This window comes from Cebus imitator, unplaced genomic scaffold (genome assembly GCF_001604975.1).
Source record: "Cebus imitator isolate Cc_AM_T3 unplaced genomic scaffold, Cebus_imitator-1.0 Scaffold664, whole genome shotgun sequence".
NCBI classification, from domain to species: Eukaryota; Metazoa; Chordata; class Mammalia; order Primates; family Cebidae; genus Cebus; species Cebus imitator.
Window position 1 is genome coordinate 478880 of NW_016107979.1, and position 15204 is coordinate 494083.

At 47.3% G+C, this 15204-nt stretch overlaps 1 protein-coding gene across 2 annotated transcripts in view; it reads right to left on the bottom strand.

Moving 5' to 3' along the window:
* The window catches only part of TMEM266 (transmembrane protein 266), a 141803-nt gene that overhangs the window by 62832 nt on the left and 63767 nt on the right, over positions 1 to 15204 (bottom strand). For both annotated transcript variants that reach the window (XM_017518213.2, XM_017518211.2), the window contains exons 2-3: positions 8350 to 8483; positions 4392 to 4580 (exon numbers count right to left, since the gene is read on the bottom strand). In XM_017518213.2, coding sequence (XP_017373702.1) covers positions 4392 to 4580; positions 8350 to 8363 — 203 coding nt within the window. In that variant the 5' untranslated portion in view covers positions 8364 to 8483. The remainder of the gene's footprint in view (positions 1 to 4391; positions 4581 to 8349; positions 8484 to 15204) is intronic.

Consider the following 15204-nt stretch of genomic DNA (forward strand, 5'->3'; position numbering starts at 1 on the left):
AAAAGAAAAAGAAAAAGAAAGGCAATGGTAGCCAGCAGGCATGTGGAGTCAGGAGAGGACACGAGACAAGTGTGATGACACAGGGTGAGAAGGTATCTGACAGAGCAGGTACCTGAGAAGGCGGGAGGGGAAGGCAATCAGAGCTCAAGGAATGGGGCACCCTAAAAGGGAGGAAGGAAGAGACTGAGGAGTGCCATGCAGCCCATCCACAACTGCACCCACTTTCTGAGGGGACTGGGAGAGGAGGTCATCTGCTGAGGGCAAGAAAGAGGGGACTTCACGCAGACACAAGCGATCAGAACTGGCCATCTTGGACTAACCAGGACCGCTGAGGAGGACTGCCAGGCAAAACTGGGAATCAAGTCGAATGTGGAGACCCCGAGTCTGGGGAGGCACCGGTGTGCACAGTCATGTGATTTTCCTCCCTGAGCCCTCAGCAGCCCGAGTACGGAGGTGCAGAGAGGAGCAGCAGACAGCTCTGCGGTCTGCTCTGCTCAGCAGCGATCAGGAGACAAAGGGCTTCTAAGCGAGTCAAGGAGCCTGGCCAAGATGGGGCTCTGGGCCCACATCAAGGCAACTGCTCCTTCTTCCTCACCTCGCAGGACTTTCATGGGCTTAAAAGCACACCACACCACCTCATGCCCATTAGGATGACTGCTATCAACAAAATAGAAAATAGCCAGTGTTGGTTCAGACAAGGAGAAATCAGAACCCTCACGCACTGTTGGGTGGAGTGTGAAACTGTGTGGCAGCCACTGCAGAAAGCAGCGTGGCGTTTCCTCAAACAGAATCACCACGTGAGCCACCAATTCTGCTTTTGGATATATACCCCAAAGCATTGAAAGCAGGGTACTATTATTATTACTTTTTTTTTGAGACAGAGTCTCACTCTGTCACCCAGGCTGGAGTGGCAGTGGGGGAGCGATCTCCGCTCACCGCAACCTCTGCCTCCTGGCTTCAAGCAATTCTCCTGCCTCAGCCTCCCAAGTAGCAGGGATTACAGGTGTGTGCTACCACACTCGGCTACTTTTGTATTTTTAGTAGAGATGGGGTTTGCCATGTTGGCCAGGCTGGTCTCGAACTGGTGAACTCAGGCGATCCACCCACCTCAGCCTCCCAAAGTGCTGGGATTACAGGTGTGAGCCACTGCACCCAGCCTCAAAGCAGGGTTTTGAAGAGATATTTGCATAGGCATGTTCACAGCAGCATTATTCATAATAAAATATGAACACGTGAGAAAAAACAGTGTGGAGTGTGTCCGTTGACAGAGGAATGGATAATCCAAGTGTTGTACAGTCACACAGTGGACGATTGTTCAGTTTAGAGAGGAAAGAAATTCCGACACGTGCTGCAACATGGATGTACCTTGTGGACACCTTGCTGAGCAAAATAAGCCGGTCATAAAAGAACAAATACTGCAGGACTTACATAAGGCACTTGGAGTAGCCAAATTCAAAGAGACAGAAGGTAGAATAGCGGTTTCCAGGGGCCGCAGGAGAGGGGAACAGGAAGCTATTGTTTACTGGGCACAGAGTTTCTGTTTTGCAAGAAGAGCTCTGGAGATGGATGCTGGTTAGAGTTGCCCAGCAATGTGTATGTCCTTAATGCCACTGAAGCTTACCCTTAAGAATGGTTGGCCGGGCGCGGTGGCTCACGCCTGTAATCCTAGCACTTTGGGAGGCCAAGGTGGGTGGATCACAAGGTCGGGAGATCGAGACCATCCTGGCCAACATGGTGAAACCCCATCGCTACTAAAAATACAAAAAGGTTCATTCCCGTACAAAACACTGGCCTTCGTAGGAAGAGGCATTTTGCACAAGCCTGAAACCAAGCTCAGAGCTGAAATGAGGACTCTTCCTTTTGTTTTACATTGCCCCAGAAAGGGCCGGTTGGACATTTTGGGAAAACCCCAGGAAATGCAGCGAGAGCCAAGACGCCTCGCGGGGAGAGGCCGTTCCTCCCTCGCAGCGTGTTTTTGCTTCGCTTCAGTGTTCCCTGGCTCCGGTCCTGAGCCCGCGCTTCCTTCCTCCGGGAAGACCTCTGGCTGCCAATCGGGGCCCCCAGCTGAGAGCTCCAGCAGCGAGGCAAATCCCTTCCCGGGGCTGCTTCCTATTTACCCAACGGGAACGGCTTTCCTGGGCACACCTGGAGATTCAAATCCAATCACGGGTCCCTCTGCCTTGCAGGCGCATCATTTGGATTCGTTTGCTTGGGAAGAAACCTTGCAAAGGCCCAATTTAGAGGCAAATTGAATGATAAGGCAAGGCCTCTGCCAGCCTTGGGGTTCAGGCTAGGGAGTGATACACAGGGAACACCAGAAAGGGGGTACACCACAACGCGGGACCCCTGGTGAGGAACACCCATAGCAGGGTCCACCCGCGGTGCCATAATTCCCGCAGGGGACACGCGTGGACACTGCTTTGCCCTGAACCAGGATCCCTGGAGGTTGTCCCCCTTCCCTCCACACCATCCCGCTCCCCAGGTGAGAAGGGCCTAACAGGCTCAGGCCAGGGCAGGAAATGAACTCTCCGGAGCAGCTAGGGCAAGTTAGAAGGCTGCACTACTGCTTTTGACCGCCAGAGAGCAGTGACGCAGTGACTCACTGGGCGCTCAGAGAAGGACCCACAGGCTGCATCATTTGCAGAGCCCAGTGAAAATGTGGGGCTCCTTAAGCATTTCAATACAGCAGCGGCAGGGCATGTAGCCAAGTGCTGGGGCCCGTGTAAGCTCCGGGCTCCGTGCTACTGCACAGGTCACATGTGCACGAAGCTGGCCCTGGCCCAGGGGACTCAGGTTTTAGCCCAGCCTTCAAGCTGGTAAGGACCTGGGAGAAGCCACCCCTGCCCTGACAGCTCAGGACGGCGCTGCCACTGCAGATGTCCCTTAGCTGCCTCCGACCAGCTTGCCTAATCCTTTTTTCCAATGTCCTGCTGACAATGTGCGCAATGCTTGGAAAAATTATATTTTCGGAGAAAGCCACTGGGGTGTAGTTTCACCATTGTTAGGCGGTTTATCTCAGGAAGGCGGGGAGCTCCTTCCAGAAACAAGTCCAGGGAATCCAAGCTCTTCAAATTTAGCTTTAGCAAAGGCTCCTCGTGTGCTTCTAAAATACCTGGCAACGTTCATTTTTATATTCAAAGCAGCCAGCATGTTCCAAAGTGTTTACAGGCACCCAGGAAAGAAAAGCTGTCCAGAACTGGCTTCTAAGGTCCTGCCAATATTTACAATTCTGTGTCTAAGAGCCACAGGGTGGGGCCAGGGAAAGCCCTGGGCAGAGTCGGAAGTCCGATCTGCTGTGTGACCCTAGGACCTGTTCCTACCCCTCTTTGGCCTTCAGCTACACCACCAAGCTCCGTGAAAATGAGGACATCAAACTGGTGTGTCTCCTCTGCCCCACCTGCCTCTTGTCCTTTACCACTCACCTTCAGAAAGTATGTTTGTAAGACAGACCAGGCTGATGAGAAGTGAATTGGGGAACAAAGGCATCCAAACTGATTGACACTCACAGCAGGAGGTAAGGACCACCTTTTTGAATTGGGACCCGCATATTCTGCATGCCTTCCCTGCAAAGGGCGGGATCTAATATCTGCAGAGCTCCTAGCAGAATTCTCTGAATTCCCTTACATCCTAGGCATGTTCCGGTATGCAGGGTCCTTCTTCCCAGACTCTTCCTATGAGAGTCCACTTCCTAAAGGGAAGGTGCAGCTCAAGTCCATCCCTTGTGGGCTCTGTGACCTTGGGCAAGCCCCTAATCGCCATGGGTCTCCTTCCCAAGCGTAGGGAGACGGGATTGGATGGGACATTAAGGAGAACTTCAGTCCTGAAATAAACTTTATGATTCTCTGAGTTCCAAGCAAATGTCACCTAAGAGGTCATCCAGCAAGTATTTTCTGTGCCCAACGCCTTTTTCTGAGGAAGTAATGTCTGCGTAGGCAGAGGGCCTGAGTGGTCTGCTGTGAGCCCCTGCTGTCTCACTAGTTAGCATTGCTCATTTTGGCTGCTGCTTCCTGGAATCTTGGAAGATACCCATGAAAACCAGGGACTTCTTCCTTTTTTAATTTTTTTGAGATGGAGTTTCACTCTTGTCACCCAGGCTGAAGCGCAATGGTGTGATCTCGGCTCACTGCAACCCCCGCCTCCCCGATTCAAGCGATTCTCCTGCCTCAGCCTCCTGAATAGCTGGATTACAGGCCTGCACCACCACACCAGGCTAATTTTCATATTTTTAGTAGAGTCGGGGTTTCACCATGTGGGCCAGGCTGGTCTCGAACTCCTGACCTCAGGTGATCCACCCACCTTGGCCTCCCAAAGTGCTGGGATTATAGGTGTGAGCTACCGCACCCGGCCCAACCCAGGGACTTCTTAGCTAGCTCAATGGTCCCAGCACCTACCCTTCTCTTTGGTAATCTTCGTCCAGATTTGACAGGAGCTGCGAGCCCGCCGTGGAGAGATCGACAGCAGCCAGGGGCAAGTCCCGATAGGCAAAGTTCACCAGCTGCACGGGAGCAATGCTCTTGGTTTCTTCGTCTACTTGTTGGGAGATTATCTCAACTTCGGAAATTCCTCCTTCTATGGCAGGCCTGGGTTGTCAAGAAGGAACAATAGAAAAGAGTTATCTTCAAGGACCAAAAGATTCTTCCACTCCTCAAGGAAAGGAGGGAGAATGCTACTGTGCCGGTAAAGGGCTGAGGAAGCTTAGGGTTGCCCCTCTTCCCCGCTGGCCACCCGCGGACTGGACTGGAGCCTGAACAATTCCATCTCTTCCAATGGTTGGGAAAAGTGGGAGAATGGGAAGAGGAAGTGCTCAGACTGGAACATATGAGCTTTAGTGTGGCAGGGTTCTTCATTCAGGGGAGGCAAAGATCCAGATGGAGAACTCTGCCAACCAGCAAAACTATGGCTTACACTTTTAGGATTCTGGGTCACTGGACTTTATAGGGGAGTCAGACATTCTTTTAAGTTGTCTCCTGAGTTTCTATGTAAAGGTGTTTTGAAATGTTTCTATTCTCTGTTCCGTAATAGAGAAAAGAAGTTTCTGTTCACAACTGGATGTACTGCAGTGACTGAGGAGCCTACCTGGAGACTTGCAGAGACCGAGTGGGCCTTGGGGTGGCGAGGACAGGAGTCTCCAGCTGTCCCTGGTAGCCACCCCCTTCCTATCTGAACTGGTCCAAACATAGGTCTCTTCTTAAGATTGGGAGTAGGGAATGGGAGTCACTTGATCCAATGCCCGAGGAGTTGTGGGTCTCTTCCTGTGTGACTGTCAGGCTCATCTTGGGCACTGCCAATAACTGACCACTCCAGTGGGACTCCTGGGCATCTCAGCCAGGGCAGTACCACCTCCCAATCTACTGCCAGGGGTATCTGGCAATTTGTGGAGGCATTTTGGTTGCCACCATGACCACAGGGGGTCGCTATTGACACTTTAGTAGGCCTGGGGACGCTACATATCCTGCAACGTGTCTAACGACTAAGGACTGTCCTGCCGGAACACCCACAGCAACCCTGTCCAGAGATGCTGGACTAGAAACTTTCCTTTACCTTCCTGGGGCACCATCTTTGGTCTGTCCAATATGTCCTTGACCCTGTCTCATGTAGCATCTGAGGGGCTGGGTCTTATGCCTCTATCCAGACAATGAGAGTTAGAAAGGATAATGGTATTACAGCAAGAAGTAAAATGTAGATATCGGAGGGAACACTGAGGGCCAGTGCCCAGGGTAAAGGGGCCCAGTCTGAATACTGAGATGGCAGTCCTGGCTGCTGTAAACTATTCTTGGGCTCTGGTGCTGGCTTGAATGCCAACTTCTGCGGGACTTCTCCTGAACCTCAGTTTCTCCAGTCAGAACACGAGGAGGTAAAACAGAATATTCCTCCAGGCTGCTCCTTCTCACTCTATGATCTGACATGGATAACAGACACACAGAGATGATTGGGGGAGCTCCAGAGTGACAAGTCCCTATTCTTGTCTGGGAGCTCTAAATTATAAACTTTTCCAACAACCATTGAAATCTAACCAATAATACGCAGCTGCAGGCCGGGCGCGGTGGCTCACACCTGTAATCCCAGCACTTTGGAAGACCAAGGCAGGTGGATCACCTGAGGTTAGGGGTTCGAGACCAGCTTGACCAGCATGGTGAAGCCATCTCTACTAAAAACACACAAAATTAGCTGGATGTGGTGGCACAGGCCTGCAATCCCAGCTCCTTGGGAGGCTGAGGCAGGTGAATTGCTTGAAACCAGGAGGTGGAGGTTGCAGCGAGCTGAGATCGCACCATTGCACTCCAGCCTGGGCAACAAGAGTGAAACCCTGTCTCAAAAACAAACAAAATCTCACACACACACACACACACACACACACATCTGCTGTTATCCAGGAAGTTCAGAGATTAATCTACCGACTTTTATTTTGCTTGGGATTACAGGCAGGAGTCACTGCACCCAGCCCAACCCGGAGACTTCTTGTGGGAAATTGAGATAATTAAGGGTAAAGTGAGCTTTTTATTTGAATGCCACAGACTGGCTGCCTAGACCACCTGAATTCACCAAGTAATTTCTAATGCCCGATTCTCCTCTGTAGGCCTAATTTAAACCTTTGCTTGTTGCTGCTTGTCAAGCACAGATGATAGTACTCATCATTCATGACATTTACAAAATGACTCAGATCTTTAAACGAAACAGTCACAGGATATGAGGCTTCGATGTTTCTCAACAATTGATAGAAAAGTGTGGGTGTTATGGGGGGAATCCCAGCTCCCCCAGATGTTTACCAAGAAGCAGATGCTGGGTGGAATTTGTTCTCTTTTCTTCTGGGCTACTTAAGGAAACTATGGATCTCTGAACTAAACAAATGGAAATTTCTGATCAGTAAGGTGCTCATGGAAGGAAAGCAATAGGATATGATTCTGAGAAGCACAGACACACTATTACTAACTGTCCAATGTGCTGCCCTCCATTCCCCTTCCACCAGCGCTCAGTGGCCTAGCACCACGCCTGGCCATGTGGTGGTCATCTCCGCAGAGAGACAAGGCCTCCTCTGGTGAAGTGAAGGTCTCACAGTGTACCGGCTACAACTAGTCTACACCCTTTCCTCAGACACAAAGAATGGTGTGGTAGACAAAATGTATTCATGCTTCCATTCTTTTTTTTTTTTTTTTGAGACGGAGTTTCGCTCTTGTTGCCCAGGCTGGAGCGCAATGGCGCGATCTCGGCTCACCGCAACCTCCACCTCCTGGGTTCAGGCAATTCTCCTGCCTCAGCCTCCTGAGTAGCTGGGATTACAGGCACGCACCACTATGCCCAGCTGATTTTTTGTATTTTTAGTAGAGATGGGGTTTCACCATGTTGACCAGGATGGTCTCGATTTCTTGACCTCGTGATCCACCCGCCTCGGCCTCCCAAAGTGCTGGGATTACAGGTGTGAGCCACCGCGCCCGGCCATGCTTCCATTCTTTACCTCTCCTTGAGCCCATGCCCTTTGCCATATGACTTCCCAGCTCCTTCCATCCAAAGGAAGAGTGTATTTTCCTTACCCTTGATTCGGCATTCAGCCATGTGACTCTTTTTTGCCAGCGGGATGTTAGATGGTAGAAGAGCCAGGTTAGACACCGGCAGAGGCATGAAAAGGCTCTGTGAGTTTCTGCCTGTGCTCCTGTACCTCCAACATCACCATTAGAGGGTGACCAGCCTAGTACTGGAGGATGACAGATGCAGGGCAGAGTCCAGCCTCCTCTTGATCAGCTGACAGCCAGCTATGACCCACATTTAAAAGTCATCCCAGCCAAGATCAAAGGAGCTGTCTAGCTGAGTACCCCAGACACCTGAGCAAGACACATGTATCACTGCTTTCTAACTGAGGTTCTATGGTTGGTTATTACACAGCATTACAGATTCATACTCCAGATGACCGAGCAGTCAGGCCTGTATCTAGATAGGCCAGGACAGTGTGGTGTAACAGAAGGAGTGCTGTTTTCATCGCAGTATTCATGCCAACCAGTTGCAAAACACAAAATAAGTGACCACCTTGCAGGTGCCTGGTAAGATTAAGTGGTTGGTTCATGTGACATCTCGGGTTTTGGGAAATGAAAGCAATTTTCCCTTAAGAATCCTGCTCCTGCTTTTAGAAACCCTCTCATGATTTCTAAATTTCCTTGCAATTCCCATTTTGTTAATTCACCTTCAGTGCTTCCTAATCTTGTCTTAAGTCTTGCTTTTGAAAGGTTTCTCCATTTTTCTGTGGCCTCCTGCTAAAGGAAATGTACATAGTCATTGCCTAAATTAGAAGATCTTCATCTTCTGGGAGATTTATAGCCACAGTTCTGGATCCAGAGAGCAGATCCCAGCATTACTTACTGTGGATTGGTCATGTTGGAAGATGCGGCCAGAGCCGTGGGTTTTCTTGGTGTTTATTGGGGCTCAGCTGTCCTGAAGCCTGCCGTCAGCATTTCCAAGCGTGGGTTCTACAAGACACATACAAATATAGTGCCCTGAAAACAAAAATAGGAACTTATTACCTTCAGATGCCAAACCAAAGTCCTCCCAAGCTCATCTAAAAATGGGAGTCCTTAGAACTTTCTTCCATCTAGCACTTTTCTTCAAAGTAATGCTGAATAGATTCTCACAATTACCCTAAGGAAGGGTAATAATAGGCATCATTTCTCTTTTTTAGATGAGGAAACAAGGCCAGAGTGACGAAATGACTTTTCTGTGTCACAGAGATGGTAGAAGAGCCAGGTAAGTGCCCAGGTTCTCTGACTTCTCATCCACAGCTCTTCCCACTACACTGCTGTGCCCCCCAAACACAGTGTCACTATGCTGCAGGTTTGAGAGCCTTCAAAATAAGGTTTGTCTAAAAAATCTCAAATGTTTTCCACCTATTTTTTCTCCCGCTTCCCTTTCCCTTCTGGTAATTCTGTCTTTTCGTCCAGGCTTTTCTCTTCTCCCCCTCTCAGCTGGGTCTCTCAGAGAGAAAGAATGGATTCTGGAGCTGGGCCCACCCTGAGTCACAGCCTCACTCTGGCTCTGTGGCCTGGAGTGAGCTGCTTACACACTCTCGTCCTCAGTTTCCCCACCTGAAAATGGGGATAATAGAACTAACTACATGAGATCATGCCTGTAAGACACTTAGCATAATGTCTTACCTGACACTTCGTTAAGTACCACATAAGTGTTGGCTTTCATTATTATTAATTTATTTATTTATAGACAGGGTCTCACTCCGTCACCCAGGCTGGAGCACAGTGGTGTAATCTTGGCTCATTGCAGCCTTGACTTCCTAGGCTCAAGTGACCCTATATCTCAGCCTCAGCTGGGACTACAGGCACGTACTCTCACACCCAGCTAATTTTTTATAGTTTTGGTAGAGCTGGGGTTTTGCTATGTTGCCCAGGCTGGTCTCAAACTCCTGAGGTCAAGTGATCCACCTACCTCAGCCTCTCAAAGTGCTGGGATTACAGGCATGAGCCACTGTGCCTGGCCCATAATAATAATCATCATGATTATTATTATTTGAGAGACAGAGTCTCAGTCTGTCTCCTAGGCTGGAGTGTGGTGGCGCAATTTTGTCTCATTGCAACCTCTGCCTCCTGGGTTAAAGCGATTCTCGTGCCTCAGCTTCCCGAGTAGCTGAGACTACGGGTGTGTGCCACCACACTCGGCTATTTTTGTACTTTTGGGAGAGATGGGGTTTCGCCACGTTGGCCAGGCTGGTCTCAAACTCCTGACCTCAAGTGATCTGTCCGCCTTGGCCTCCCAAAGTGCTGAGATTATAGGCATGAGCCACCACGCCCAGCCCATAATAATTACTTTTCATAAATTAAAAGGGCATATAGTCTGTTGACTCTGAGCACATTCTAACATATTTGGGTGGCTGAATATTGTATTTCCTCTTAAAAATTGGATTGGAAAATAGCAGATACTTTTCTTTTTTCTTTTTTTTTTTTGAGACAGTCTCACTCCGTCACCAGGCGCCAGGCTGGAGTGCAGTGGCATGAACTCGGCTCACTGCAACCTCTGCCTCCCGGGTTCAAGCAGTTCTCCTGCCTCAGCCTCCCGAGTAGCTGGAACTACAGGTGCATGCCACCACGCCCAGCTACTTTTTTTGTATTTTTAGGAGAGACGGGGTTTCACCATGTTGGCCAGGATGGTCTCGATCTCTTGACCTCGTGATCTGCCTGCCTCGGCCTCCCAAAGTGCTGGGATTACAGGCATGAGTCACTGTGCCCAGCCCCACATGAGTATTTTATATGCTTCACAAGGTATGAGCCCTGTGGAGGATGTAATAGGAAGGTCATTACTTTCATGGGCCTTCCTGTCTCTCTGAGCAGGCAAGTTAAAAAATTACAAAACTCCAAACATTTTACACATTTCTAGTAGGGAAGAACAAGTAAAAATTCACAAATCTGTATTTATAAAAAAACATTAATATATCATGACCAATATAAAACATATACAAAAAACAAATGAAGATTATGAAAAATGTTTTTTTTCCAACTTTTTAGGAAGGAAAATTTCAAATATATACAATTGTAGAGAACTGTATCATGGACCTCAAGTTACGCACCACCAACTTCAACATGATCAGCTTATGGGCAGTCTTTATCCCTGCCTGTCTCCCACCCTCATGGCTGTTTTGGAGTAAATCCTAGATGCCATTTCATTCATGTGTATTTCAACATGTATTTCTAAGGATAAAGAGAAGGAGGATTCCTTTTAAAGAAGTAATCACAAAACTACCATCACCCCCATGTCAACAATATTTTTTTTTTCTTTTCTTTTCTTTTGAGACACAGTTTCACTCTGTCACCCAGGCTGGAGTACAGTGGCACGATCTCGGCTCACTGCAATCTCCGCCTCCCAGTTCATGCAATCCTTGTGCCTCAGCCTCCCCCAGTAGTTGGAATCACAGGCATGCGCTGCCATGCCTGGCTAATTTTTTGTGTGTGTTACCAGCAGAGAGAGGGTTTCGCCATGTTGGCCAGGCTGGTCTTAAACTCCTGACCTCGACTGATACAACCACTTCAGCCCCCTAAAGTGCTGGAATTACTGGAGTAAACACTGGCTTTTTTTTTTTTTTTTTTTTTTGGATACAGATCTCACTCTGTTGCCCAGACTGAAGTGCAGTGGTGCAATGGCAACTCACTACAGCCTTGACTCCTGGGCTAAAAGCGATCCTCCCCCATCAGCCTCCAGAGTAGCTGAGACTACAAACACAAGCCATCACACCTGGCTAATTTTCCTAGCGAGGAGGTCTCAGTATGTTGCCCAGGATGGTCTTGAACTCCTGGGCTCAAGCAATCTTCCTGCCTTGGCCTCTCAAAGTGCTAGGATTACTGAAGCAAGCCAATATGCCTCGCCAGTATTTCCTTAATATCATTAAATATCCAGGCATTGTTCACATTTACCCCATTTGTCCTGTGTGTGTGTGTGTGTATATATATATATATATATTTTTTTTTTTTTTTCTTTGAGACGGAGTTTTGCTCTTGTTACCCAGGCTGGAGTGCAGTGGCACGATTTCAGCTCACCGCAACCTCCACCTCCTGGGTTCAAGCAATTCTCCCGCCTCAGCCTCCCGAGTAGCTGGGACTACAGGCGTGTGCCACCACACCCAGCTTATTTTTGTATTTTCAGTAGAGCTGGGTTTCACCATGTTGACCAGGATGTTCTCGATCTCTTGACCTGGTGATCCACCCACCTCGCCCTCCCAAAGTGCTGGGATTATAGGCATGAGCCACCGCGCCTGGCCCTGTCCTGTATATATTTTTTAAGATTGTTGAATTAGGACCTAAACAGGCCACATATTACGATTGATTAATATGACTCTTGGGTCTTGTTAAATCTACAGGGTTCCCCTTCCTCTACCTCACTTTTTCCTGTGCAATTAATTGGAAAAACTGGGTCATTTGTCTCACAAAGTTTTCCACAGTTTGGATTATGGTGGTTGTATTTCCTTAGCAGTGTTCTAACATGTTCCTCTGTCCCCTATATTTCCTATAAATTTTCATTAGTTTATAAACTTTAATCAGATTCAGGTTCAATTTTTTTTTGCAAGATTTCGTAGGTGGTGCCATAACTTCAATAGGAGACACATATTGTCTTCTTGTCCCTCTTTTTATGATACCGATAGCTATTGATAATTGTTTCCTAAATCAATTAATTCGAGTTTGCAAAATGGTGATATTTTAATTTTATTGTCCCTTTTTCATTGGTCAGCTTCTATGCAGGCAGACTTTCTCTCCTCAGTTATTTGATTAGCCTGAGGTATGGTTTAAATAAGGAAAGAAGGATACATGCTTAACTTTCTCCCCTTTGTTTTCAAAATAATGAATTAGCATCTTGGTATCTTCCAAAATGATCAATGAGATGCTTATGGCTGTTTTAGCAGCTTCAGGGATTCATTCATTCACTCAGCAGGGGTTGAGTGGAGGTGCAGATTCCCAGAAAAGGTGGCAGCAGTTTCCTGGGAAGGAGATGTGGGAGAGGGCAAGAAATGACTGGCCTCTCTCGTACAAGGGCAGAGATGAAGGAGGAGAAGAGGATGCAATCGTATTTAGATAGACAGTGAGCAAGCGGCTTCAGCTGGAGGTTTTAATCCTTAACAAGCAGCACATTTTAGAAGGCAAAATTCCCTATGACGATGGGGACTCTAAGCCTGTTTGTTATTTAAAAATAATATTTCCCAAACAACCCTCAAAACACAAGCCTAGCAGGAAGCAGGTGTAGTCTAGCACTCTAAAAATGAACATCCGAAGTGCCAACCTGCTCTTTCATAAACCTGGTAGAAGTAGAAGATAAAACCTGTCTTGGATTTACTGGGGGGGTGGGAAGGCTGCTTTTTATACTTTAGTCAAATTCCAGTCTCTTACACTTGTTGGTCATGAGTCTATGTATTTACCCATATCATGTTTACGTATTCGAGCAAGATCTGCCAAGTTCGACCTGCCTAAGCTAGTATCCCTGGAATGTTAGGGCTGAAAAAGCCTGCTAAGATCAAGTAGTCAGTCCCCTCTTTTACCAAGTGAAAAAAGCCAGAATTCAGCTCACCTGTCCCCAAAGGTCTCCAGGTCCGTTCATCACCTCTTACTTGAGTGACAGCCCCATGGCACACATGACCTGTTTTCATACCCATTTCAGTGTTTCCCATGCCTGGTTTTACTCTGAATCACCTGGGGATCTTTGGGGAAATGCAAAATCATAGGTACACTGCAGAAATGCTGAATCAGAACTCTGCAGGTGAAGTTTGAGAAGCTGTTTAAGTTCCCCAGGTGTTTCTGACATGCCACTTGACCCTCTGTATCAGCGGTTCTCAAACTTTCTCATGTACCAGAATCACCACCTGAAGGGCTTATTAAAACCCAGCTTGCTGGCTCCGCCCACGAAATTTCTAATTTAGTGTGTCTGGAGTGTTTGACAATTTACGTTTCTAACAAATTCCCAGAGGATACGGATCTGCTGATCCACTGACCACACTCTGATCTACTGAATCAGAAAGTTTGCTCAACGTAAAGTAGTTATTTTTATCCCTATTTTGCAGATGAAGTTAACTGGTTGCAAAGCTACAGTGCTGGAATTAGCAGAAGCTATGCTGACCAGGCTGAAGAACCAGAGATCGGGTATATCAGTTAGAAATACTTTTGTTTGCGAATAACAGAATGCTTAGCAGTGACTTAGGCAATGAAGACTTTGGGCCAGTATGGCGGCTCAAGCCTGTTATCTCAGCACGTTCAGAGGCCAAGGTGGGTGGATCACGAGGTCAGGAGTTCGAGACCAGCTTGGCCAACTTGGCAAAACCTCATCTCTACTAAAAATACAAAAATTAGACGGGTGTGGTGGCGCATGCCTGTAATCCTACTTGGGAGGCTGAGGCATGAGAACTGCTTGAATCTGGGAGGTTGAGGTTGCAGTGAGCCGAGATCGCACCGCTGCACTCCAGCCTAGGTGACAGAGCAAGACCTTGTCTCAAAAAAAAAAACAACAAACTTTCATCTTTTATAAAATGAGGACTGAGGCTAGGTGTGGTGGCACATGCCTGTAATCTCAGCACTTTGGGAAGCCAAGGCAGGAGGATCACTTGAGCTCAGGAGTTCAAGACCAGCCTGGGCAACACAGGGAGACCCTATTTCTACAAAAATACAAAAATTAGCTGAATGTGGTGGCTTATACCTATAGTCTCAGCTGCTCTGGAGGGCCAAGTGGGAAAATACCTTGAGCCCAGGAGTTCGAGGCTGTAGTGAGCTATGACTGAGTCACTGCACTCCATCCTAGGCAACAGAGCAAGGCACGGTCTTAAAGTTAAAAAAAAAAAAAAAGGACTAGAGACGGATGATTCCAGAACTAGAGAAGTGGCACTCAAGCTCTGTTTTCCCCCTCAGAGCTACTGAGGTATGACTGACAAATAAAACTGTATATATTTAAGACATAAAATGTAATGTTTTGATATATGTATACATTGTGAAATAATTACCACAATCAAGCTAATTAACATATTAATCCCCTCATACAATTATCTTTTTGTTGTTGTTTGGTAGTATAGTGAGAATACTTGAGATTTCCTCTCTTAGCAAATTCAAGCACATAATGTGGTATTATTGACGATTATTAGTCACTATGGTGGTTATTATTAACCATTATTAGTTGCGGACCTAACACATTAGGTCTCTAGCAGCTATTCATTTTATAAGTGAAGGCTTGTACCCTTTGACCAATATCTTTCTTCTCCCTCACCACCCACCCCCTAACCCCTTGTAACTATCATTCTACTCTCTGTTACTATGAGTTCAACTTTTTCTTAAAAAAAGATGCTACATATAAGTGAGTAGTGCAGTATTTGTCTTTCTGTGACCGGCTTACTTAGTGTAACATTCTCAAGGTTCATCCATGTCGTTGCAAGCGACAATATTATTCAGCTCTTTTTAAAGGCTGAATAATATTCCACCGTATATGTACACACACACACACACACACACACACACACACACACACCATTCGTCTGTGAGGGACACTTAGGTTGCTTCCAAATCTTGGCTATTGTAAATAGTGCTGCAGTAAACTAAGCGTGCAGATATGTCTTGAAGATAGTAATTTCATTTCCTTTGGATATATACTCAGCAGTGGAATTGCTGGCTTATATGGTAGTTCTGTTTTGAGTTTTTGAGGCACATCTATATTGACTGTACCAATTCACATTCCTACCACAATGTACAAGGT